Here is a 26,350-nt window from a genome sequence, read left to right on the forward strand (position 1 = left end):
TCATCATTTTGTTATTATTATCCAAAAAAGTTTTCATTATTTTCTTAAAATATATTATTTTATTATTATTTTTAATTTTCATCACCATCATGATTTTTTACTTCTTAATCTACTTCGAATCCTGCCTATTATTAAGTATTTCCGAAAAAATCGTCTGCTCCATTATTTTAAAATTCCTGATTTTATTCATTCTCTTATTTTTCTTAAATATTATCTTATTATTCTTAATGTGTTTAATCATCATCGTAAAAAGCATTTTTTGGTGATTTTACATCTTTTTCTTTGGGAGTAAAATTATTCTTTTATTCTATTTAAATTTAAAATAATATATTTTTTTACATTAATTATTTTGATTGTCATCGAAAAAAATCATCCATTATTATTTAATTTAATAATTATATTTATTATTTTTATTTTTAGTTTTTTTTTAATAAAATTTTATTTATGTTATAGTATAAAAAAATAAATTTTATTTATATAAAATTAATTTATATTTAATAATATATTTTGATAATTTTTTATTAAAAATAATTTAATATTTTATTTAATTAAATATTTATTGCAATAAACTAAAATTAAATATTATAAATAGCAATATTATTTTTGTAATATTATATTTAAATAATGATTAATAATTATTTATTATATAATGATTAATACAAAATTATTATTTAATTTTAATATTAACTTAAAAATTTTTTTATAAAAAAGTAAAAATATTATTTATTTAATTATAAAAAATATTATTTATTTAATTATAAAAATTTAAATATATATATTTATATATATATATATATATATATTCTTTTAATTTTCATTAATTCATAATAATAATTTTATATTGTAATATTTTTTTTATATTATGTTATTGATTAATACTTGTTTGTTAATGTTTTATATATAAACCTATAATAATTTTTTTTAATTTATTTTTTTATAATATTAATATTTTTAATAAATATATATTATTTTATATTATTACGAGTAAAAATATAATGTTATTATTTTTTTATATAAAAAAATAAAGCTTTATGAGTTTTCTTACACGTATATATAATATAACATACTTTAAATCATAATTAAAAAAACATTTTTCTATAAGAATATATTATATTTTATTTTATTATTATTTTTAATTAATATTTTTATTGATATTTCTATAATGTATTCTTATATAAAACAAGAAAAAAATAATTTCTAATTTTTTTATTTAAATATCTATTAATATTTAGTAATTAAATATAATAGATACATATTTTTTTATAATTTATTTATTAATTTTTTTTCTATTATATTCTATTCTAGTAATTTATAAAAAATTTTCAAATATTAATTAATTATTAGAATAAATATTATTTAAAAAAAATATGGATCATCAAAATTGGGATTACACAACTGTTAATAAAAAAAGTAAAAAAATATAATATTATGTATAATTATATACTTCTCTTTAATATTTTATTTGAAACATAGTCACTTAAAAAGGTGAAAAAGCTGTTTAGTAAGCATAATCTATGGGTTATTAAGTTGAATAAGTCAAAAAAGGTAAATTCAAAATTAAAATATAAATTAATAATATTTTTTTTAAAAAAAGCTGATCATGTCAATCAAAAAAGCAACTTAGACGGGAGATATGTAGCTAAAGTTTTAAATGAAGAAGAATATAAAGGTATTTATTTAAAAATTATTAACAAAAAATGAAAATATTTAATTGTTTTTTGTATAGCCGAAACTGTTAGCCACGATTTAAGAATTGCAATATAATAAGGAAGATAGGCTAAAGGTTGGAATTAAGAATAATTAGCTTTGTAAATTTAAGAAAAGAAAAGTGTTATTTCAGATTATGAAAGCGGAAAAGCAATTCCTAACCCTGGTGTTATTAATAAATTAGAAAGAGCCTTAGGTGTAAAATTGCCTAGAGAAAAAAGAAAAAAATAAAGAAGAATAGTGAAAAATATATATTTATTTAGATAATTTACTTATTATTAACACTATTTTTGATAGATTTTGATAAATAATATAAATAAAGATAATCAAATATATTAATATAAATTTTATTTAAAAATAAAAAAATTTTTTTCTTCATATATATATTTATAAAATTAATATATAAAAAATAATGATTAAGATAATTAATATTTTTTAAAAAAATATGAAAATTAATTAAAAAATAAATATTTCAAAATAATTTTTTAAAAAATAATAAAGTTAATTTAATAAATAATACTTAAATAATATTTTATAATTATTAATAAACATATTAAAACAAATAAAAAGACCAAATTTTTTAATTTTATTTGCAATATGAACGATTTAAACAATATATTAAAGCAAACTTAAATTGACGGAAAAATAGATATAAATTAATTAAATTAATATAACTAAATATTATAATAACTTTGGCTCGGAGGATAAAGTTTAAATTAGGATAATATAAAAAATAGTAATAATGAAGAAAATGAAGGAAATAGTAAAAATTAATTATAAGATGATAAAAATAGTAAAAATGCATTAAGTTATAAAATATAATAAACATAAGAGGAAAAAAAAGTAAAAAAATTATTTAAAATAATAAAAAAAAAAATATAATTAAATTAAAAAATCAAGATGAGAATATAAAAGAAGAATAATAATTTAATATTTAAAAATTAGAATAATTATAATAATTACAAAAATAATAATAAGAACAATTAATGATATTTCAATAATAATAATTGTAGTAATAATAAATATAGCAATAATAATAAATTCAATAACAACAAATACAAAATTAAACTCAACGATAATAAAATATATATATACCAAATTAAAATTACTAATAATAATAATAATAATAATAATAATAATAATAATAATAATAATAATCTAATAATAATATTAATTATTAAAATCATCCTTTAGTAAATTTTTTTAATTCGTATTCTATGTTTTTAAATGATACTTGTAATATTTAGCTTGATTAAGAAGTAGTTCTTTCCAAATTAATAGAAAATTCACTTAAATGTAAGCCTCCATCAAAGTATTAAAAACATATATTATAATAAAATTAATATAATGTATTTTAGTTCTAATGAATAAATAATATCTTTATGGAATTACATTACAAATCTTGATAAAGTTTAAATTGAAAGTTATGAGAATTAAATTAAAGGATTATCTGATTAATAAACCTGTGAATTAATTTAAACTATTGAAAAATTATACATCAAACTTATGGTAGAATATAATATTGAAGTTGAAAGAGGTAAAAAATTAGGAATTATTAAATCAAACTATAATTGATAAGTCTATATTATTATTATTTAATTTGATTTAAAAATTAATAGATATTTATGATTATTAATTTTATTTTAAATTAAAATTTTATATAATATATTTTTTTTAAAATGCAATTAACTTTTTTTATCATATATATATATAAATAATATAAAAAAAAATACATTTGCAAATATAATTTTTTATATTTTAAAAAGATATGTTATAAAAAATTAAATTAAAATATATAATATATTAAATAATATTTTTTAAATAAAATCATTTATAAGAAATAATATAATCTCTAATAAATTTTGGTAAAAATGAATATCTTTTTTAAACATTATCAATTTTCCTTTTAGTCTCTTCATCTAATTCAGTCAAATACATTCTTTCATCAATAAAATCGTAAATTTTCTAAAGCGCCAATTCCTAATCACTCATTTAATTAAGTGCGAATTTAATAATTCCTAAAGCCAAACCTTAACATTCTACATCTCTATATATTTTTTTAAACTAATCGCCTTTTGCTTAATAAATTTTCGTTTTTTCAAAACTTCCATCAGTTTTAATCTAAATCATTTTCCAAGCATTTCCATTAGTTTAAATAGCTCTACAAGTAGTTATTTTAGAATCTTTTGCCATCATATTAGTTAAAGCCCAAATAGCTGCTCCAAGTAATTCAGCTTAATTGAAAAGCTCTTCTTCCATATCTAGTGTATTTTTGAATTTTCTAGCTCGAATTACAGGAATTAAAGGTATTTTATTTTCTCTATTATATATAAGGAAGTCTATCTTTCCATGAAAATAACAACTTTATGAAGGTAAGCATTTATAATCATAATAATAGTCAAATCCGGTATTTTTTAGTGCTTAAAAAATGAATGTATCTATTAATTCAGCTTCATCTTTATCATCAAAAAACTATTTATTTTTAAAATATTTCATTTTTAGTTAAAATTCACGATCAGCTTTTGCATCTACTTCCTATATTAATGGAGTCCATCTAAAAGGGGAAAATAATTAAATGTTTTTCGAATAATTTGTATATGCTTCAATTATTGAATCGTCTAATTAATTAAAAGGAGGAATTATTGCTTTTGAAGGCGTAATAGATGCATAGTCTTTTGGTTTTTAATTTTACAATGATATTTAAATTTCTTGGGCATTTTGATCTATTAATAATGTGGACGAATTTAAGTTTATGGACTTTATGGTTTATATTTTTTAAGGTTCTGGAATTTTCTATAATGGGACTTCTTTTTCTTTTTAAATCAATTGATTTTGGGTAGGATCGAATTCTAAAGGTGAAGGGTGTTCTTGCTTTTATTCTTTGTTTTTATTGAATATGTTGAAAATGTGGTTTTTTCTTTTATATGCAAGACTCGAATGAATAAATTTAAAATTTTTCATGTTTTTATATTTATTTTATAATTTTCTTAATTTTAATTAATATTTTCATTATTTTTATTTACAAAAAATATATTAAATTTATTATTTAATAAAATCATTTTTTACAATAAATATTTATAAAATAAAAATTGTATTTTAGATATAAATAAATATTTATATTTAATATTTAAATTATTTATCAACAATTTTATGGAGCTCCTGTTTACCAGCTAAGTTATACACCCCCAATAATATGTATATGTAAATGGAATACAGTTTAGCCTATAAGTATATATATACAATTAAATTTTTAAAAATATATATATATATTTTTAACCCCCATATTCTCCGTCATTAATAATTAATCTATATCCCTTTTTAAGTTAAGGTTCTTAATTTGCAATTTTACTTACAGCGACCATTAGATGTCCTAATAAATCTTTATGCTTATCTTCAGCCTTATTTTTAAATTAATTAATTTCTTTGAAAAAAAAATTATACTTTGCTAAGTTAAGTTAAACCATCTCTATTTTTAGGGACTAAAACATAATGAATTGGAGCTTAAGGATTTATATCTTTAAAACAATAACACTTTTTTTTTGTTTAAAATAAAAAATATATAGAAAATAGTTAAGCATTTTTTATTTTCTATTTTACTAATTCATCTTCATAAATTGGTGTTGAAGGAAGTTCTTTTCTAATTATTTTATCGAAAATAGTATCTTCTTACATTTTTTTTAATATTAAATTATTTTATTATAAAGTTTTTTTTTATATATCTTTGATACTTACTTTTTTATTTTATATTGAATTTATTATAAAATATTTATAATTAGAATTCTATTATTCTAAAAATAATAATTATAAAATTTATTTTATATTAAATAATAGACATAATGAATTAATTAAATAATTTATTAAAAAAATAAAAAAGAAAAAAATAAAAAATATATATATATATATATATTTTTATTTTAATTTATATATAGTAATTTATTAAAAAAATACATATAATTATTATTTATTTCTTTCTTTTTTAAAAATACATTAAAAAAAAAAACCAAAATGAAAAGAAAATTAATTTTTTATATATATTATTAAACTAGGTAAATTATTAAGGTTATTCAGCATTATTTTCATATATTAGAGTTTATATTTTTTTTTTATTATTCATTATGTTTGATAATTTAATAAAAATAGTATTATTTTCTTACTATAAGAATAAAAAAAAATTCAAATAAACTAGCAAAAATAATAAATGTCTTGTCTTTATGTTTTTCTTCTGATTATTTATATTTTTTTATAATTCTTCAAAAAATTTAATTTATGTCCATTTTACTTATATTGTTCCATAAAACTAACCATTACTTAAAAAAATAGAATTTATAATACTATCATTATTGATTAATTATTTTTTCAAAAAGCACTTTTTCAAGAGTAATAACTGCTTAAACCTATACATAACTTATATAATCTAAATCTTATTATAAAATTTCCACATTTTTTTTAAGAAAGGTTTTTATTTCTTAATTGTTGGTTAAAATTTTTAGTTTCTTTTATAATTTCAACTTCTTTTTTCATGTCTTTATATTTGATTAATTAAATTCTTATAAGTATTGAAAATAAAAAAAAAATTAATTCTATTTTTGTAAATAAAAAAAAAATTCTTAAATATTATATTATTTTAAAATAAAATATTATTATAAATATAAAAATGTTTATACTTTTTATAACTAATTAAAACTGAATAAATAAAAAAATATTATATATATACAATTAATTAATTGCCTTTTTTTAAAATAAAATAATAAACTATTTTTCTATATTATTATAAAAATATAAAAAAATAAATAAAAATATTTTTTTTTTAAAAAAATTAAAAAACCTTCATTTTTTATTTAAATACGAACTATTAATCGCTTGTTAAATATCCCATCTATTATTCTAATCATAAGTAAGACAGCTTTTAATAAAATCTTTACATTCATTACTAACACTAGGTTTTTAAGGAAAAATAACTTAAGTAGATTTTAATATGATATTATCCTTTTTTTTTTTAATAAAAAAACAAAAAAATTTAATATGTATATATACATGTAAAAAAAATATAATAAATATATATTTATATAAAAATATTTACTTTTAAAATTTTATCCTAACTCATATTATTCCCGAAAGGTCTTTATCCAAAAATCATTTCAAAGAAAATAACTCCGACACTCCAAATATCAACTTTTTATGAAATCTACGGATTATTTTCAAATTCGAAAGTCTCTGGGGGTAAATACCAATAAGTTCCGACTCCCTAACTAGTTAATTCCATTTTAGTTTATTCATCTTCAATAATTTTACATAAACCAAAATCAGTAATTTTAAGTTCTCCTTTATGAAAGATAATATTCTAAGGTTTTAAATCATAATGAATAATTCTCATTTTTTAACTAGACATATATTTTAATGCATTTAGTATTTATTTTATTAATAACTTTGCCTCTTTTTCTGCTATTACTCTGTATTTTTTTAAATAAAAATATAGATCAGGTCCTTCACAGAATTCTAAAACTGTCGCAAATGAATTCTCATCGATTTCTACTGTATCGTAAAGTTAAACTATATTAGGATGTTTTAACTCAGAATGGATTTTACTTTCCCTAACAGCATGCTTTATGTAATTAGCTTTAGATCTTTCAGACCAATTTAAATTTAATTAGTGTATTTTGCATGCTACTTCTCGTAATTCTATTAAATCATAAGCTTTATATACTTCAGAAAAACCCCCTCTTCCTAATAAAGAAAGTAATTAATACCTCTCACCTAAGCAAGGCCATAATTTTCCATATCGAGAACTAATTTTTATTATATTTTCTTATTTTTTTATTTTATTACTTTTATTCTTCATAAAATCTTTTTTATTTTTATATAAATAATATTTTTTAATGTTCAAGAAGTTAAAGATCTTCACGTAAATCTTATTCTTCCTTTTTATAAAAAAAATAAAAATATAAATAATATATATATATAATACTTTTGTTAAACACTAAAGTTATAAATTAATTCTTTATTTTTATTCGATTTATGAAAGATCATATTCCGTTTATTATTTTTTATTTATTTTTAAAGCCTTTTTGCATTTCTCAAGTTCTTCTTTTGATTATTCTATTTATGCTAATCTTTCATTTATTTTTTAAAAATCAGACCCATCTTGCCATGACTCGTCGAATTTTGTACATTCTCTTACTTAAATATATTCTCCTAATCTTTATTTTTATATTGAAATATTTGTTTTTAACTCTTCTCTTCTTAGTTTTTCTACATTCAGAAGTTATTAACCTATTATTTTCTATACTTTTTATTTATATGCCTTTTATATTATATATATAATTATTTATTTATTTATTTAATTTTTGTTAAAACATACACTAAGTGATTATTAATTAGAAACAAACTATTTTTATAATAATTCCTTTTTAATTTTAAAAAAAATATATTAAAAAATTAAATATAAGAAGGTTATATGTATATATATATATATATTAATAAAATAATTTTTTTTCTTAAGAAATTTTTTATATACCTTATCTTATTCTAAGATTTTAATATAATTATTTTTTTCATTTATAATTTTATCTTTTTATTTAATTTCTTCCAATAAATTATTATATTTAGTTTAAAGTAAAACTTCAGACTATTTTTCTTCCATTTTTTTTTATTTTTCTATATAAATAATTTATTATTATTATTAATTTTCATTTTTATTATTATTAAAATAACTGAAATAATTTGTAATTTTCATATTTCCTTATATAGGTTAATTTATTTATAACTAAATTTCCATAGAGTCACTATCTTCTGAATTCTACTAGCATTTTATTTAGTAATTATTATTATCGTATTTCTTTAATTTTTTCAAACTTAAATGTTATTGCGGTATTTTTCGTTTTTTCGGTGCTTAATTTATATTAATATTTTTATTTTCTTTCATTTAAATTTAATTATTTTATGGCATATTTTCTATATCTTAAGATTAAATATCACTCAACCTTTCAAAAGGGGCCATTAATTAATTATTACTATCTTATATTTGAGATTTTTATATATTACCATTATTTTCTGACACTGTTTCTTATTTTGTAATATTATTTTCATTTATTGGAATATCTAATTATACAGTTTGTTAATTTTATAATTATTCTATTGATTATGGTTACTTTTTTTTTAATTATTTCATATTTTTTATATTTTTTGTACATTAGGTGTTTTTGTCATTCGATTTTGTAATATAATTATTTTGCTTTTTATATCTTTTACATCCATTTTTTATTTATATATTATTTTTTTATTTATTTTAATATTTTTTTGGTGCGAAAATTAAATACTTTTTATTTTTACATATTCTTAATGTAAAAGGAATTTTTCTAAAAATTTTAAATTAATTTTTTTTAAAAAAAAAAAATTATAAAAATAAATGATATATATATTACTTTTAAAATACTACTATACTTGTTTATTATAAAAAACAATAGTATAATAAAAATCAAACTAAAAATAAATAATCAAATGAAAATAAATTATTTAAGCGCGAAAAAAAAATAAAAAAAAAACTAATAAATAAAAAAATATAAAAAAATAATCAATATGTATAATATATCTATAAAAAATAAAAAAAAAATCCAATATGAAGATGAAATCTAAATAAAAAATGATTAAAAACTTAGAAAAATACCAATTGAAAAGCGTATAATGAGCAACCAGCATTTAATAACAATAGATGGAATAGATATATATTTTCCTTATAGGCCCTATCCATAATAAATAATGTATATGTCAAAGGTTATATAATCATTAAATTAAGGAAATAATTCTCTTCTATAAAGCCCAACAGGGACTGGAAAAACACTCTGCCTATTATGTGCAACTATAGCATGGTTGAAAAAATATAGAGAATAAAATTAAGAAAATATAGATAATGTGCCACCTAAAAAAATAGTATATTCATCAAGAACACATAGTTAGATATAATAAGTAGTAAAAGAGTTAAAACAAACAATATATAGACCACGTATTACTGTTTTAGCATCCAGAGATTAATATTGTTTGAAAAAAGAATACTAAAATTTAACAGATTGGACATTAATTTCTTATTGCCAGAAAGCTATAAATGGTGTAATTTATATATAATATATTAATATATAAATATATAAATATATAATATATATATATATATATTTATATATATTTATATTAATTAATTTTATATTATTTAAATTTTATAAATTTATATGTCTATTAATATAAATAAAGAATGATCCAGAACATAGTTGTAAATTTTATTAAAAAAATCATGAAAATCTTGAAGAAATTTTTTCTACAGATATTATGGATATTGAAGAATTAAGACAAAACGGTTAAAAAAATGGTTTTTGTCCATATTTTCATTCACGTCGTGTCAAAGATTGCGTTGATATAATATTTATGCCTTACAATTATATATTTGATAACTAAAATGCATCACCTTTTAATATTGAATTAACAAATTCCATATTAATATTTGATGAAGTAAAATAAAAAATCTTAAAAATATAATTAATAAAAAGGCACATAATATTGCTAAAATAGCTGAAGAATCTACTTCATTTTCCATAACAATAAAAAATTTAGAAGCCATAGAGACTGAAATAAAACTTTTGAGGGAAATAATATAATCATATAAGGACCCTAATACATTTCGTTAAAAAAAAGAATCACATAAAAATAAAATAAATAAACTGTAAGAAATAGATACTTAAGGTTTGCGTTCATCAAACTAAGATTGCGATTTAATACTCCAACACATACTACCATTTAAAAAATATTTATAGAAATTTATTGAAAATATATAAAAAAATCCCGAAAATAGCGAGACTATAATAAGTAAGGAAGGTCGTGATATTTTCTAAATTCTGGAAAATAATACTATTCCTATTTAATTATAAGAAAATACACTAGATACATATTTTTAAGAAAATAATAATACTTTTTAATAAAAAAAAGAAGGATTAAAAATTACTAATTTATAAGAATATATTAAAAAATTAGTTATGGCAATCGAAGATTTATCTACTACATAAAATTATGGATTGGATAAATGGATGCTTTTTTTGAGCAAAGTTTAGAAGCTTTTATGCGTTGAAAGTGAATTTCTTTTAGCAAAAAAGCCTAATCATTTACGAAATACAGATAACACTATTAATTGTTTTAAATTATAAATAGAAGTAGAGCCTGAAAACGAACAGAGTGAAATTTATATGCAATGTTTGGACCCTTCTGTCTCCTTTTCTTTTATAAAGATAAAAAATCCGCATTCTATATTGCTTACTTCGGGTACTTTGGCTCCTTTTGATTCTTGGGAGTTAGAATTGAAGATTCCTTTTCCAATTATTTTGAATAACTAACACGTAATTGATAATAAAAAGAACCTCCTTGCAGGTATATGTATAAAAGGTCCTTTAGAATAAGAATTAGAATTCACATATTAAAATCGTTAAAAAAATTTAATTTTGGATGATGTAGGTTTAACTCTATTGAATTTATGTAAATTTATTCCAAATGGAATTTTAGTGATTTTTAATTCATCTTCTTCATATTGGAATTGTAGAAAATAATGGGAAAACGGAGAACATAAAATAATGAATAAATTAAAAGAACATAAATAGCTTTTCTTTGAACCTAAAAATTCTTATGAAATGAATTCTTTTATGAAAAATTATACTTAAGCAGCTAAAAGTAAATAAGGGGCTATTTTGTTTGCTATTTGTCGTGTATATATAATTTATATTCTTATTTTTTTTTATTATTTATTTAAACGAATAAAGGGAAAAGTTTCAGAAGGAATAGATTTTTATGATGAACTTGCTAGAGCTGTTTTTTTAATAGGAGTACCTTATCCTCCTGTAAAAGATATAAAATTGATAAATAAAAAATAGTTTTTGGATAATATATATAATGATAAAGATATAAAAGGTTCAAAATTAAGTGGGAAGGATTGGTATTTTTAGTAAACAGTAAGAGCTATAAATTAAGCTATAGGAAGAGTTATAAGGCATATAAACGATTATGGTTCTATATATTTATGCGATACTAGATTTGCTAAAAATGATATTAAAAGTCAAATAAGTTCATGGGTTATTTAAGATAATTGTCTTTAAATATTTCAGTGTATTGGTTAAGCAGTTGTTTAAACAAGAAATTTTTTTATTTAGAAAAAAAAGGATGAAGAAGAAGAAAAAAAATATATAAATAATTGCAAAAATTCATTGTCAGATTTAAGTAAAAAAATAGTTTTTAATTCTTCAAATAATATAAAAGATAATAATAATAAATTTAATAATAATAAAATAAATAATAATAAAGATAATAATAATAATAATAAAAATAATAATAATAATAATAATAATAATAATAATAATACTAGTAATAATAATTTTAATTCTAGTAATAATAGTAATAATTTTGATGAATTAAATAAATTTAACTTCTAGAAAAGTAATAACGAATAAAAAATTTAATTTTAAAATAAAATAAATTTAAAAAATGATAAAAATTCTGTAAAAAATTTAAATAATTAAACATAATAAATTGAAAAAAAATCTTAATAATCTACATTATTTTAATTTTCAAAATAATAAAATAAAAATTCTATAAATACTGAATAATAATAATAAAAATTAAATCTTTAATAAAATAATGACTTTCAATTATAATAATTATAATAATAAAATATTTAAAATTTAAATATAATAAACTAATTAGATATTACTAACAATTAAAATTTTCAGCAAAATTCTAACTCTAATTCAATTAATTAATAAAATTTAAATTAAAAATTCGAATAAAATATAAATTTAATAGCATAAAATTCTTACTAGAATTTATAAGAAGACTAAAATTTATAATATTAATCTAATTTTAAAAATCCTCAATAAAAATTTCCATTTTCAAATGCAGTTCAATAATTGTTAACTCAATCAAATTAAAAACGTTTTATTTAATAAGAATACCCAAAATTTTCAGAATTTGAATCAAATACTCGTTTAAATTAATACATAAATAAATGGTTAAATGACTAAAAAGTACTTTACTAGAATCAAGAAAAGGACCTTATACGCCAAATAAAATAAATAAGTTAATATTTTTCTTCTAAAATGTTTTATAATTAAGAAAAAGAACTATAAGAATACATAATTTTTTAATTATAAAAAATACAAATAATAGAAATTGATAAGCTTTACTTTTTTTTAAAAAAACATTATTTTTTTGGTCTTCCCGAAGATAAAAATATACATTTTTCAATTTCTAAATTAAACGAAAAAAATTCAAAATAAGAATAAAATTATTTACTAAATTAAAATTTTTGCTAAAAAAAATATTTTATTTGGAAAGAAGAATCTAATGAAATTTCTTTATCTATTATGCAATAAAATACTCTTTTTATTAAATAATACCCTTTTTTATTTAATTATTAAAATCAAAAAATTTCCAAAATTAATGAAAATGAAGACATTTCAATCATCCAAGTTAAAATTTTATAGACATAAGATTAATTAATAATACCTCATATAGATACTAAAAATACGGCTTTTCTTACTTTTATAGATTAAGCCACTTTGGAAATCACTAAAAGGATTAAATAAGACGAAAATGTACTTTTTATATAAACAAACTCGCTATTAATTGCATTTTTGTATAAAGAAAATATTATATTCATTAATTTAGAAGGCGAAATCGAATTTTAAATTGACATAGATTAAACATATGATTATTTATTTTTTGAATAACAAGAGAATTTCACAAAAATAGTTCTTTTTTCTTAAAAATAAGGAATTATTTCCGTTATATTTTGTAATGAAAAAGGTTAAAAAGAAAACGAAAAAAAATTGTTTTACGACCCATAATTAGGAGAGATTTTAGATGTGAAATTTTCTGAAGAAAAAAATCCATATTTATTAATTCATTTCAAAAATAAATTTTTCTTTGAAAAAATTGATTTTTTGGAAGAAAGTTCTATTTGTAATGAATTTTCTTTAAATAATATTAATGGAAATCTTTTAAATATATATATATTTGATAATCTAATTTTTAGGATATATGATAATGATATTACAGTATAAAAAAAAGATTAACCTAACGAAGTTTCAATTTTTGAAAATAAATAAAATAATTGTTTTATTATTTAAGGTATTGTAGATTAAATTAAATAGTCTTTTTTCGAAATTAAATTAGTTTTAGAAGATGATTTATTCGAATTTTTTTATTTGAATTTCTTTTGAAATTTTTTTTTTTATTTTTTTGTATAAAATAATATTTTTATTTTTTTACTTTAAAATTATTTTCGTTATTTTTTTAATTTTTTTTTAAAAAAAAATATTAAATCATTATATTAATAATTAATTAATTTTTATAATATTTTTTTTTCTTTTTTCCATAATTCTTAAAAAATTATCACTAAAAAAACAAAAAAAAATATGGGTTGTTTAACACTGAAATAAAAAAATGTATAAAAATAAAATAGAAAAATATTATGATAATATTTTTATATAAAACTAAAATAAATAAAAATCAAGGATTTATCTCCTAAATTAAGAGATAAAGTACTAGGAATATTCAAAAAAATAGATGTAGACGGTTCAAAAGCAATAGATAAAGAAGAAACAGCAAAATATTGGTTTTTAATTTAAAAATAAAATAATTAAGAATTTTAAAATAATAAAAAAAGGAAATCAAATTTTGCAAAATTAAATACAAATGAATTATTTAAAGCTGTAGATTTTGATAATAGTGGATAAATAACAGAAGATGAATGGCTTGCATTTTGGTAAATAGTAAAAAAAAGTGGTCACACAGAAAAAGAAATAAGTGAAGAAGTTTAAATTTTTTTAATTTAAAAATAATTTGAATAATAAATAAACAAAAGCTTGATAATTTATAGGAAGGAAAAACTTGGATTAAATTTAATAAAGTAGATTAATTTATAAAGAGGGATTAAATGCTAAAATATTAAAATGTTAATAAAATAGTAGATTAAGAAAGAAAAAAACTTGTTTCCGATAAAGGTATATAAAAATATTTTATATTTTAACTTTAAGAAATTTTATAGAATTAAAAGAATTGAAACATCCAAATATAGATATTGAAAAAAAAGATAGAAATTTAAAAAATGTTCATAATGAAAATTTTTGATTTATAAAATAAAAAATAAAAGAGTTTTTATATTAAAATAGCTTAAACTTTTTTTATTAATTTTAAAAAAAAAAAAAAAAATTTATTACATACTAATATATATTAATTATATTTTTCTATTGTTTCAAAGAATTAATTATATAAGTTTTGATAAATTTTTTAAAAGATTAATAGATAATAAATAATATATATTTATATATAATATTTATATATTATATATCATCTTATTTTTTTATTAGTAAAAAATTATGTTTATTTATTAAAATGAAATTAAAAATTTGTTAATAAATTTATTAAATAAATATGTAATAAATAAATTTAAATTTAAATTTATTTTTATACTGTAAATAAAAAGTTATCTACTTATGTTTTTTTCAATTTCTGAAAATATAATCAAAGTTTTTTTTTATTTATTAAGAAGAATTTTATTATTAGTAAAAATTAAAAATATAAAATAATACATAAAAAAAAAATTAAGTAATAAATTATTTATAATAAATATTATTTTTATTAATAAATATAAATTTATTTATTAAAATTTTTTAAAGTATATATTATTTAATCGATTTATATAAAAATTTATCCTTAATTTTAAAAATCATTTAATATTTGGTGCTAAATAAATAATAATAATTTTTTTAAAATACAATAATAAATTTAAAAAAGATTATATTCTTTATCTGTATTTATATTCAATTTTATTTTAATTATTCATGTTACCTTTGTAAACTTAATAAATTTTACAAATAATATATAGTTTTTAAACGCATTAACAATATTAATACTTAAATGTATTTAATATTTATATTTATTTTTATTAGTATTAAAAATATTTTCTAATTTAAATATACATTTAAATAATAACATATTAATTAAGAATTTTTTTTAAAAAAAATATATTTTAAAAATTAATTTAATCTTTATAAAAACTAAAAGAAAATAAAACTAAATTTTAAATATAAAATATACTAATATATTATATTTTTTTAAATACATTTTTTTGCAAACAAACAAACAAAACCTTTAGAAAATATGAAAATATAATTATTTAACGTTAATTAGAAAATTCAGAAACCTCACTAACAGCAATAGCAATAAACAGTATTATTTTAATAAAAAAAAAAGAAAAAATAAGTTATTTGTAAAAATAAAAAAGTTAATAAGTACACTTAAATAAAATAATTAAATGAATTAACCTTAATATATGGTATAATAAAAAGCCTTACAGCAGTAAAGTTTTTAGTAAAAGCAATAATATATACCTAAAAAAGTAATTGAGAACTACTCATATTAATTAATAGATTAAATAGGTAAAGGATATAGTTCGATAGTATTTAAAGGAAAAAATGATGCTAAGAATGATGAGTTAGTAGCAATAAAAGTAATAGATATGAAAATGATGTCGAATGATGTTTAATTATTTTTATTATAAAATGAAATAAGTGTAATGAAAAAATTAGCAAATTCTGGCAATATAAATATTTTAAAATTAAATGACATTTTTTAAACATAAAACAATACTTATATAATAACTGAATTATGCAATTAAGGAGATTTAAAATAGCTTTTATCTAAATGTAAATACTTAGAAGAAGATCAAGCTCTAAAAATATTAAAACATATCGTTAATGGATACAAAGAATTAGCTAAAAATCGAATAGTGCATAGAGATATTAAGCCTGCAAATATTCTGATTAATAACGGAATTCCTAAAATCGCTGATTTTGGATTTGCTAAAGATATTGATGCACCTCCTTATAAATATTATTATAATGTAGGAACTCCAATGTATATGTGTCCTTAAGTATATAAAATTAATAATAAATAAGAATATATTAATATATATATATATATATATATAATATATATATATATATATATATATTTTATAATTTTTATGATTTTATAATAGAGTTTATAAAAAAATGAATATTCAATGAAAAGTGATATATGGTCTATTGGTATTCTTTATTATGAATTACTTTATGGAGTTACCCCTTGGAATGCTGATAACGAAAATAACTTAAACATAAAATTAATACTATAGGAGTAAAATTTCCAAATTTTAGAAATGTATAAATTTATTTTTTATAATATAATATTATTATTTATATAATTTTAATTTATTACTATATTTTTTTAAATTATTAATATTAAAATAGATTATTAAATAATTAATTTAAAATCATTTAAAAATAATTAAATATAAAGGTTTCACATGAGTCAAAAATCTTTATTATAGGTTGTCTTTAAATAGAAGAGAATTAAAGATTTAGTTTAGAGTAAATAGAAAATCATCCTTTAATGGTAAACACTAAAAAAGAATAAGTTTTTTCAAAATCATAAAATACCTCCTAATTGAATGTAATAACTACACAAAAAAATAACATTCAAAGTGCATTTAATATATAAATAACAACATAATAATAACCAATTATTCCTATATATTTTAACTCTTAATAAGAAATAGGTAAGGAAAATTCCCCTCCTAAAAAATTAAAAATAGAATCACTTCAACTGATTTCAAATATTTAAGTAAGTATAAAAAAAAAAAAAAAATTAAAAAATTATAAAAATTATAAAAAGTAAAATTTAATTGAAAAAAAGATATAATTATAAATAATAAAAGCTAAATTCAAATATTAAGAGAAAATATTAATAAGCAAGATGAAGAACTAGAATAAAAAAATTAAATTTCTGAAAACTAACACAATGACTTAAAAATAGAAGAATTAAAAAGAGCAAAAAGTATAAAATTATATCAAGAATAATATTAAATAGTATAGTAATATCCTTAAAACGATAAAATAATATTATCATAAATAAACATGTGTAGATATTTATTTAGGTTATCGAAATTAGCATAAGAGACACAAATAATAAAAACAGAACTTTTAAGAGAAAAAATGATATTCTTAATAGTAAAAAATATAATGATACACATATAAAAACTTAGTAAAATGTGTGAGACTAATACAAATATATATAATTTATAAGATTGGTCATTATATACAAAAACAGAAAATTATAATCGATTAAAATTAATAATTTCTGAATATAATTAGAAATATATGGTCCATTTTAATTTAATTCAAGAAGAATATAAAAATCTGGATTTAAGTTCAGATAAGAAATTCGATGCTATTTTCGATAATAATTTCGTTGAATTTGAAAGCTTTTACATTATTTTACTTAGTTTTCTTATTTTTACTATTAGAGAAATAAATTATTCGTTAAAAAATAATATAAGATATGAATAAGAAGAACTTTCAATTACAATCTAATAAAATATTATTTTTTTGGATTATCTTATTACTTATTTCTAATTAAATAATATTATTCTAGAAAAGTTTAATGATTATGAATACTTCGCAGAAAACTCAAAAATCGAATAAATTGCAGAAGGAAGACCAGTGAAATTAAATAAATCTCATTATAAATAAATTAGAAATAAAATATAAACATTATAAATATGAGAGTAAATATATATATATATAATATACTTTTTTATTTAGGTAGAGAAAATAAAAAAATATATTTTTTAGGAAATAAAAAAAATCTATTATAAATATATTTTATATAAAAAATTTTATTTCTTTTAAATATAAAAAAATTAGTTGAAAAAAGTAGACTTTAATATTAAATTATATATTATATTATTATCTTTATATATAAATATATATTTTTATGATTTTAAAAAATGAAAATATATTTATTTTTTAAATAAAAAAAAAAAGTTAAAATTTTATTGTTATTATAAAAAAAATCAATAAAAATAAAAATTAAAAATACTTTTTTGTCAAATTGTATTATTGATTTTTCTTATGTCTAAAAATTCTTCAAATTTTAAAATCGAATTTAATTCCAAAAGGAAGAGGAGGAAAACGACTAAAATCAACTAACTTATTTCCTAATTGAAATTAAAATGAAAAAGCAACTGCTATATTTTTCCAATTTCTTTTAAGAGCGAGTTACAAATTTTAATCAGTACTAATTTTTCCCCTAACAGTAATATCTTTGTCCAAATCATGTTTAAAACCAGCAGTAAGAGTATTTTTCTTTTTATTATTTTCTACTTCTATACTATATTAAGTTTAGTTATTTTAATTATAACTCAAAGTAGTAATTATTTTTCCACACTGAAAAAAAAAACAATTAAATAAAAAGATAATAAATATATACATATATAAATATAAATACAGATATATAAATATATATATAATTATAAAAATAAATTTGTACTTAAAATTTATGTGATTATTAAGAATTATGTTATAAATATAAGTCAATTTAACCATTTTCATATCCAGCAATAGCATCATATCTTGTAAGTCCTTTTCTCCAATCAATTAAATCAGCTCCTAAAACCCAAGCAAAAACAAAGTTATTTCTTCTAATGAGATTTCTATGTGTAAATCCTAAATTACAATCCTCACCACCTAAATTTACATTTAATCTAGAATTAGATTCAAAATTTTTGTCGAAATAATTTGTTCCGAATCTCCAATTATATTTTCCAAAAGTTGTATTAGTTTTTAAATTTGAAAAAAAGTTATAGTTCCTTCCTTTTAATATTAAACTTCCTAAATCTATATGGAATTTCAAATCTCCACATCTTCTTTACGCTAATTCTATTATGAATCGATCTAAAAAGACGAATTATAGTTTTCCTTCGTCTTTTAATTCATAAACTACCTACCCATTTTGCTTTGAAGTAATTATTTTTGCCTTATACTCCGTCTTACCACCTTAAGTTGTGTTACCTTTGAATTTATAAGTTTCGAAGTTCGAATGAGTGTAGTCGTCTGATAATACATTTTTGTTAAAGTTTCCTAAAGAAGAGAAAGAATCATATCTTAAAGATTAAGCTGTTGAAGCCATTTTTATTTTAATAATTTATATTTTATTTTTTAATATATTTTTTTATATTATTTTATTTATTTTTTCCTTTTTTTTAATTATAAATATAGATAATTTACTAATATGAAAAACAATATATGTATTTTGTTTGTTATTTTATATACAGTTTTTCATTTACAGTATTTTTGATGTTTTATTTATTAAATATAATATAGGTTTATATTTTTGGTTTACATAATATCTTTTTTTTTTCTTTATTTAATAAATAATATGATTCATATGTATATAGAAAATACAAAGATTAATATTATTATATTATAAAAATAATTTTTAAACTAAAATATTATCAATTATAATTTTGTATTAATTAAATAAAAAAAATTAAAATATAATAAAATTATATTAATTATATAAATAATAAAGATAAAATATATATATTTTCATATATTTAATAAATATTATATTTTTTTTTATTAATAATTATCTATAATTATATTTTTATACTATGATTTAATTATTTTAATTTTTTATATTTTTTTTTCTCTCAAATATTTTTGTATTCAAGCATAGATATTATTATAAAAAAATATAAAATTAATAATAAATAAAAATATATTTTAAATAATAATTTATTTATTTTTTTTATTTTTTTAAAATGAAACTAAAAATATTCAATCACTATCATTAATTTGAAAAGCTTATTAATTTACTAAACTTTTCTAATTTTTACTAAAACTATTAAGTATGACACTAGAAAGATTTTAATCCTAAACATTCTAATAATCAGTTATAATAGCGTCTTAAAATTATTTCTCATTTACTTTTTATTGTTTTTCGTTTTAAAAATTTTATAACTTTTCTAATATAAAAAATTATTCTTCACTTAATTTATTAGGATTTTTATTTAATTATTCTTAAAGTTTTATTAACTAACTTTCAGTAATATTTAGCTTTTCACACACTTCATTTATATCGATTTAAATGATATCATATTCATCGCTATAATCTTCTATTGGTTTAATACTTTATAGGTTTAATTAGAGTTCATTTTTAATATTTATAGGTATATCTTTATTATTTTAAGCAAATTATTTATCATAATTTTTCACATAATACAATTTATTTATACTAGAATCTCTTTTACTTGATTTTCCATAAAATCCAAAAGAGCTCTCATCCGAATCATTGACAACTTTTTTAAAAGAATATTATATATTTATTGATTTTTTAAATAAAAAATACTTGATTTGTCAGCTAAATCTTATTCAGTGTTTTTTATTATAATTTTTTTTTTTTTCTTTTTTAAAATATTAATTTTATTATTTTATTAAGGAATTTTTTTTATACATATTTAACTCTCATCATTATCTATTTCATCTTCGTTTTTTTCATTTAGAATTTCGTTATTATAAATGTCATCAATATTAAGTCCTTTTTTTTTAATTGCAACTAATAATTTTACCATCTACTACTCTTTAATTTAATAAAATTCTAGTTTTTATTATTATTCCAGTATATAATCCCTAAACATTTCATTCTCTTTACAAGTTGAAAGGCTTTATTCTTGACCTCTTTTATCACAAACAGTTATAATATTATTGATTTTTTTTTCTCTTTTTTAAGTTTAAGTTTCGACATCTTTATAGTTTTTTTGAATATTTTATATTTTATTATTTTAGACTTCTTCATTTAACAAAAAAATATTTTTTTTTTACATTTCAACTATTTCTTCTAAAAAGGAATTTTATTTTTTCAAATCATCATTTTTTTATATATTTAATTGATTTATTTCAGCCAATTTTTCAATTAAAATTTTCAAAAAATCATTTTATTTCTAATTTTATAGAAGATATTAAAAAATAATATTTATTATTTGAGTTAAACTTGTTATTTTTTTTTAATTTAATTCCATATATAATTGCTAATAATTGTTATTTTATTGATTTTCGATGCTTTATTTATTAAAAATCTATAGATTTTCTTTACTATTAGACTAATATATTTTATTTAAATTTTAATTTTAATAATAATTATTCTGAATATTCCTATTATTATTTTTTAATGCATTATTTAAATTTTTAGTATTATTATTATTATTTCCAATTATATTATCGTTATTATTATAAATAAAAAAAGTTTAGTTTTGGTTATTTGCATTCTAAAATATTTAATTCTGGCTTTAACTTTTATGATCAGATTTAGAAAAATTTAATTTATTTTAATTCATTTTTTTTTCTAAAAAAATATTGCCTTTACTCTTATCATTTTTCATATTTTTATTTATGATTTCTCTCATGTATAAGTTAGAACATTTATCAATTACACTCATATTGTTAATCTTATTTTTTTTTGCATTTTATTATATTCTTTACTTTAGTTTAATTTAATTTAATTCAGATACCGTGTAATTATGTAAAATATTTTAAAAATTATTTATATTTAAACTATTATTTAATATTTTTGATTAGTTTATTAATTTATTTTATAAGTTCCCTTTATTATTTTCGTATGATATTTTTCTGATTAGCGCATTATTAAAACAATTTTTAGGACTTGCAATACTATTTTTAAATTCTTAAGCACTTTAGTAGTTTTTATTTAGTATTTATTATTATATATTTGAGTATACAGGAATATATTTTTGTTATAAATAATTATTAATTTATATGAAATTATTATCTGTATTCATTGTATTCATATTTTTATATTTTATATATTTTTATTTATTTTTTAATAAAATTATGTTTTTTATATTTTCTTTATATTTTTTTATAAAATCAAATTATTTTATTCAAATTTTTAAACTATAGTATATATATTTTATTTTATAATTATTCGAAGTCATAGATAATTTTAAACTAGAGTTTATAATAAATTGATATATAATAATGTAATTTACTTTTTTAAAAAGTGAACTAAAATAATAACTCATTTAAATAAAGCTATTAACAAAAATCTAATTTAAAATAAAAAAGCAAGCATTTAATTTTATATAAAATATAATAACATTTAATTTTATAATCAATTTTTTAACTTTTAATTTTAATTTATTGTTTTAATAATATTTTATTTATAAAGAATATTTCGATAGTATATAAATAAATAGTAAATATGAATAGTAGTAATATTAATTAACCAAAATACAAATCATAACACTTAAACAACAATTAATATATGCTTATAGATGATAATTCTTCTTAGATTGATGAATCTTCTTAATTTTAAAATTTTAAACTACCTTAATTATCATAAGTAATAAATTTAAAATTCAAGTAATAATAAAATCACTTTTAAAATATATTAAATAAGCCTATAAAAAAGAAAAGATTATAATAAATAATTACATGATTAAATGATTCAAATAGTAAAATATGCCCAACATTAAGAAAATATACTCAAATATAGAAACAAAGAAATTTAAAGATTAGAATATTTAATAAAATATTTGACAATAGCTTAATAGAAAAGAGACGAAATGTTACATTATATACAAGAAGAAAACCGAAAACTAAAAGAGACAAACACATATTTAGAAAATACCAAAAAAATATCAATTTCAACTAGTAGTATATCTCATGCTACATAATAATATCTAAATAATCAAAATAACAATACTGCAAATAACAATTATAAATAACAATAATAATTTAAAAATTTAGATGATGAAATAAACCAAGAAAAATATAAAAAACAAAAAAATAAGTTGATTTTCGACCTTTATCAATTCTCTAACTTCCTATAGACTCCGATTTTAAAGAAAGCTGTAATAACAAAGAACATATTTAATTTTTACAAAATGCGATTACAAAAAACGATGATTTTGAATAATTCTTTTAAAATTAAGATTCTGTGTAAAGTCTTCATTTTTACGATTCTATATAAAAAATATTGGCAGATCATAAAGTAAATATTATATTTTATGAAAAATTCTTTAATTATAAATATAAAGGTTTTATTTAAAGCAGTTTTTAAATTAAGAAAATTACTTGAAATGAGTATTGAAATGAACGGAAATCAATCTTTTGAAGATAAAATAAAAGATATTATAAGACAAACTTCTTCATTTTTAACTTGTGATAAAACTTGTGTATTTCTTTTTGATTAAGAAAACGAATAATTAATATCACAAAACTTAAATGAATTTAATAAAATTATAAAAGTTTATTATTCTTTTTTTTTTTAATAAAAAAAATAAGACATATTTAAATTTAATATAAAATAAAGATCTCTATAAATGAAGGACTTATAGGTTAATGCTTTACAAATGGAAAATGTTTAAATATTTAAAATGCATATAATGATGTTAGGTTTAGTTAAAATATTGACAAATAAGTTAATTATAAAAGTAATACTTTATTACTTTAACCTATTTTTGATAAGGAAGGTTTTAATATTATAGGAGTGATATAATCAATAAATAAACTAAATGGTTAATATATATATATTTATATATTAAAATAAAAAAAGGTTATTTTGATAAAGATGATGAAATTATAATTTAAATAATATCAAAACTAATCTAAAAAGTATAATAATGTGATAAAAACATACATTTACATAAATTAATTAAAATGATTAAAGATAATACTTAATTATAAAGATTTTTTACTTTAGAAGAATTTATTTATTAGGCAGAATCAAAATTATAGTTATTATTTAATGTTTAAAAGGGTAAAATATTTATTATTTAAAACAATTAAATTATTAAATTTAACTATTTGAATGAAAAAAATTACGAGAAATAAATTTTTGATATCAATATGGGTATTGTTGGATAAACATATAAATAAAAATAGATGTTGAATATAAAAAATGCATATAATAACTAATTTTTTAATTTATAAATAGATATAGAGTCATAAATGCCTATTATATCAATACCTGTTTACAATAATGTATAAAATAAAATAAATATATATAAAATCAAAATTTATTTTATTATTATTTATTAATAGAGCAAGTAAATAATATCTGTCTTATAAGTCGTTAATTAGAAAGGTATTTCCGGAATAACAAGTAAAAATTAATGTCGAATTGAATCTTTAGATTATGAATCTTTGGAATTATTTTGTTTATAAATAGGATAACATATTGATAATATTTTAAATCATTATTAAATATCATGAATGCTGAAAATAATTAATAATTAATAATATATATAAATAAATGATTATTAAAAATATAATATATATATATAATATATATATATATATAAATATATATATATATTTATATATATATTAATTTCTATATATATCTATTTCTATTATTATCATTATTTTCTTTTATTAAAATTTTATTGTTTTATTTTTTAATCAATTATATTAATTTTTTTTTTTTGAAAATAATTAATTATATTTTATTTTTTATTTATAATTAAAAAATAAAATTATGTTTATTGAATTTAAATAGTATTTTTTCTAATTTTTTGAATAATTTAAAGAGTTTTACTTGGCAGTTCCATTAATAAATAAGTAAAAGAATTTTTAAAAACTAATTAAATTATTTAAAGATTAATTTATACGTCATTGGTGTTAAGTTTTTTAATATCAAATTTTATAAGCATGTTTTCAAGCATAAACATAAATAATAAATTAGCAACTAGCTTAGATAATACTTTGCATTAACTTAATTGTATTAAAATTTCTATTTTAAAATATTTAAAAATAAATAAATTAGTTTACACTATATTTTTATCATTTTTATTTTCGAGTAGTTTTATTAATGTAAAAAAATATTTTTATAAAAAATTTATTTTAGAAACAGTTAGTTATAAGTATAAATCTAAGCTTCTAATTATCAGTTTAATATGAAAAGTAAAAAGGATCAATAATATTTTTAATTTATTTTTATTATCAAGTAAATAATATTTTTAACTGAATTTTTTTAATAATATTAATAATTAAATATCAAGATTTAATGATATAATTCCTTTTTATTTTAATTTTAAGTATATTGAGTAAATTTGATAAAAAAACAAATTAATTTGGAATATAAGGTTAAAAAAAATTCAGAAAGATAAAAATATTATTTAATCTAAAAATTATTTATATATAGGAATATACCCCTTTGCTATTTAATTAATTACTGAATAAGCATAAAAAAATTTCGATGAACCTATTATGTATCTTGAAAAAAAAAACACATATATAAATAAAAAAAAATAGGATGCTTTAAACATTTTAAATAAAATAAAAATTTTATTTGATTTTGATTTTTTTCTTGTAATTTTTCTATTGTCAATATATATATGATTTTTTATGTGCATTCTTGATTTCAATAATTTATAATAGAATAATAAAAACCTCTTATTTTAATTAAATAATTAATAGGGTTGAATAAAGTAATGTAGTTAATAGAATATAAGGAAAATTTAATGGTAATTTTTATAAAAAATGTTTTAAAAAACTAAAATAATTAGGATATATTAATATAAACAAAACTAATAATATACAAAGTAATTTATAAAAATTAAATAGTTCAAATAATAAAATACAAGATTAAGAATAAAATAATAATATCTTAGAAAGTATAAATTATTCATCTATATGAAAATATTAACACAAAATTTAAAAATAATAAAAAATATTTATAATTTAAATAAAAATTATTAAAAAATTCTAAAATA

At 16.4% G+C, this 26,350-nt stretch overlaps 8 protein-coding genes across 8 annotated transcripts, besides 49 other annotated features; 4 read left to right on the top strand and 4 right to left on the bottom strand. All coding sequences in view use genetic code 6, as the record gives it.

Annotated features, from left to right (window-relative positions):
• Positions 1-453: 453 nt before the first annotated feature.
• Positions 454-501: a microsatellite.
• Positions 460-501: a microsatellite.
• Positions 502-621: 120 nt separating this feature from the next.
• Positions 622-676: a microsatellite.
• A 36-nt stretch (positions 677-712) lies between these two features.
• Positions 713-764: a microsatellite.
• Positions 713-782: a microsatellite.
• Positions 739-803: a microsatellite.
• Positions 770-803: a microsatellite.
• Positions 804-1,343: 540 nt separating this feature from the next.
• Positions 1,344-1,947, top strand: IMG5_142820 (hypothetical protein; the record flags this gene model as incomplete). The annotated part of the gene is made up of 4 exons (XM_004031277.1): positions 1,344-1,410; positions 1,474-1,545; positions 1,595-1,669; positions 1,727-1,947. Coding segments are annotated over 4 exons (435 nt in total), but the record flags the coding sequence as incomplete, so codon positions are not given.
• A 186-nt stretch (positions 1,948-2,133) lies between these two features.
• Positions 2,134-2,241: a microsatellite.
• Positions 2,158-2,204: a microsatellite.
• A 311-nt stretch (positions 2,242-2,552) lies between the features above and the next one.
• Positions 2,553-2,602: a microsatellite.
• Positions 2,603-2,625: 23 nt separating this feature from the next.
• Positions 2,626-2,684: a microsatellite.
• Positions 2,627-2,684: a microsatellite.
• Positions 2,651-2,715: a microsatellite.
• Positions 2,703-2,756: a microsatellite.
• Positions 2,757-2,816: 60 nt separating this feature from the next.
• Positions 2,817-2,882: a microsatellite.
• A 652-nt stretch (positions 2,883-3,534) lies between these two features.
• Positions 3,535-3,966, bottom strand: IMG5_142830 (hypothetical protein; the record flags this gene model as incomplete). The annotated part of the gene is made up of 1 exon (XM_004031278.1): positions 3,535-3,966. The coding sequence occupies one exon, from the start codon at positions 3,964-3,966 to the stop codon at positions 3,535-3,537; it is 432 nt and encodes a 143-aa protein (XP_004031326.1).
• Positions 3,967-4,175: 209 nt separating this feature from the next.
• Positions 4,176-4,208: a microsatellite.
• Positions 4,209-4,778: 570 nt separating this feature from the next.
• Positions 4,779-4,834: a microsatellite.
• Positions 4,835-4,846: 12 nt separating this feature from the next.
• IMG5_142840 (hypothetical protein) lies at positions 4,847-5,379 on the bottom strand (the record flags this gene model as incomplete). The annotated part of the gene is made up of 4 exons (XM_004031279.1): positions 4,847-4,929; positions 4,985-5,105; positions 5,149-5,238; positions 5,305-5,379. 4 exons carry the CDS (start codon positions 5,377-5,379, stop codon positions 4,847-4,849), a joined length of 369 nt encoding a protein of 122 aa, XP_004031327.1.
• A 187-nt stretch (positions 5,380-5,566) lies between these two features.
• Positions 5,567-5,595: a microsatellite.
• A 728-nt stretch (positions 5,596-6,323) lies between these two features.
• Positions 6,324-6,361: a microsatellite.
• A 173-nt stretch (positions 6,362-6,534) lies between these two features.
• On the bottom strand, positions 6,535-8,347 carry IMG5_142850 (protein kinase domain protein; the record flags this gene model as incomplete). The annotated part of the gene is made up of 2 exons (XM_004031280.1): positions 6,535-6,693; positions 6,788-8,347. 2 exons carry the CDS (start codon positions 8,345-8,347, stop codon positions 6,535-6,537), a joined length of 1,719 nt encoding a protein of 572 aa, XP_004031328.1.
• Positions 6,717-6,780: a microsatellite.
• Positions 8,348-8,960: 613 nt separating the features above from the next.
• Positions 8,961-9,005: a microsatellite.
• A 168-nt stretch (positions 9,006-9,173) lies between these two features.
• Positions 9,174-9,216: a microsatellite.
• Positions 9,217-9,228: 12 nt separating this feature from the next.
• Positions 9,229-9,274: a microsatellite.
• Positions 9,253-9,357: a microsatellite.
• IMG5_142860 (regulator of telomere elongation helicase 1, putative) lies at positions 9,254-12,139 on the top strand (the record flags this gene model as incomplete). Its single annotated transcript, XM_004031281.1, has 6 exons — positions 9,254-9,808; positions 9,959-10,203; positions 10,242-10,818; positions 10,897-11,444; positions 11,499-11,576; positions 12,098-12,139. The coding sequence occupies exons 1-6, from the start codon at positions 9,283-9,285 to the stop codon at positions 12,137-12,139; spliced, it is 2,016 nt and encodes a 671-aa protein (XP_004031329.1). The 5' UTR covers positions 9,254-9,282.
• Positions 9,817-9,889: a microsatellite.
• Positions 9,872-9,928: a microsatellite.
• Positions 9,883-9,919: a microsatellite.
• Positions 11,979-12,107: a microsatellite.
• Positions 12,140-13,010: 871 nt separating the features above from the next.
• Positions 13,011-13,044: a microsatellite.
• Positions 13,045-13,951: 907 nt separating this feature from the next.
• Positions 13,952-14,028: a microsatellite.
• A 1,018-nt stretch (positions 14,029-15,046) lies between these two features.
• Positions 15,047-15,082: a microsatellite.
• A 264-nt stretch (positions 15,083-15,346) lies between these two features.
• Positions 15,347-15,383: a microsatellite.
• Positions 15,350-15,392: a microsatellite.
• A 694-nt stretch (positions 15,393-16,086) lies between these two features.
• On the top strand, positions 16,087-17,407 carry IMG5_142870 (protein kinase domain protein). The gene is made up of 3 exons (XM_004031282.1): positions 16,087-16,666; positions 16,775-16,935; positions 17,074-17,407. Exons 1-3 carry the CDS (start codon positions 16,253-16,255, stop codon positions 17,222-17,224), a joined length of 726 nt encoding a protein of 241 aa, XP_004031330.1. The 5' UTR covers positions 16,087-16,252; the 3' UTR covers positions 17,225-17,407.
• Positions 16,693-16,747: a microsatellite.
• Positions 16,941-16,991: a microsatellite.
• Positions 17,408-18,551: 1,144 nt separating the features above from the next.
• IMG5_142880 (hypothetical protein) lies at positions 18,552-19,743 on the bottom strand (the record flags this gene model as incomplete). Its single annotated transcript, XM_004031283.1, has 2 exons — positions 18,552-19,001; positions 19,105-19,743. The coding sequence occupies 2 exons, from the start codon at positions 19,741-19,743 to the stop codon at positions 18,702-18,704; spliced, it is 939 nt and encodes a 312-aa protein (XP_004031331.1). The 3' UTR covers positions 18,552-18,701.
• Positions 19,033-19,098: a microsatellite.
• Positions 19,047-19,098: a microsatellite.
• Positions 19,743-19,786: a microsatellite.
• Positions 19,746-19,808: a microsatellite.
• Positions 19,767-19,808: a microsatellite.
• A 515-nt stretch (positions 19,809-20,323) lies between these two features.
• Positions 20,324-20,357: a microsatellite.
• A 1,781-nt stretch (positions 20,358-22,138) lies between these two features.
• Positions 22,139-22,183: a microsatellite.
• A 241-nt stretch (positions 22,184-22,424) lies between these two features.
• Positions 22,425-22,500: a microsatellite.
• Positions 22,428-22,513: a microsatellite.
• Positions 22,467-22,496: a microsatellite.
• An 812-nt stretch (positions 22,514-23,325) lies between the features above and the next one.
• Positions 23,326-23,368: a microsatellite.
• A 345-nt stretch (positions 23,369-23,713) lies between these two features.
• Positions 23,714-24,617, top strand: IMG5_142890 (hypothetical protein; the record flags this gene model as incomplete). The annotated part of the gene is made up of 3 exons (XM_004031284.1): positions 23,714-23,809; positions 23,947-24,151; positions 24,190-24,617. Coding segments are annotated over 3 exons (729 nt in total), but the record flags the coding sequence as incomplete, so codon positions are not given.
• Positions 24,618-24,901: 284 nt separating this feature from the next.
• Positions 24,902-24,963: a microsatellite.
• Positions 24,939-25,003: a microsatellite.
• A 21-nt stretch (positions 25,004-25,024) lies between these two features.
• Positions 25,025-25,091: a microsatellite.
• Positions 25,092-26,350: the final 1,259 nt, after the last annotated feature.

The sequence above is a fragment of the Ichthyophthirius multifiliis genome, assembly GCF_000220395.1.
Source record: "Ichthyophthirius multifiliis unplaced genomic scaffold scaff_1120509251112, whole genome shotgun sequence".
NCBI lineage: Eukaryota > Ciliophora > Oligohymenophorea > Hymenostomatida > Ichthyophthirius > Ichthyophthirius multifiliis.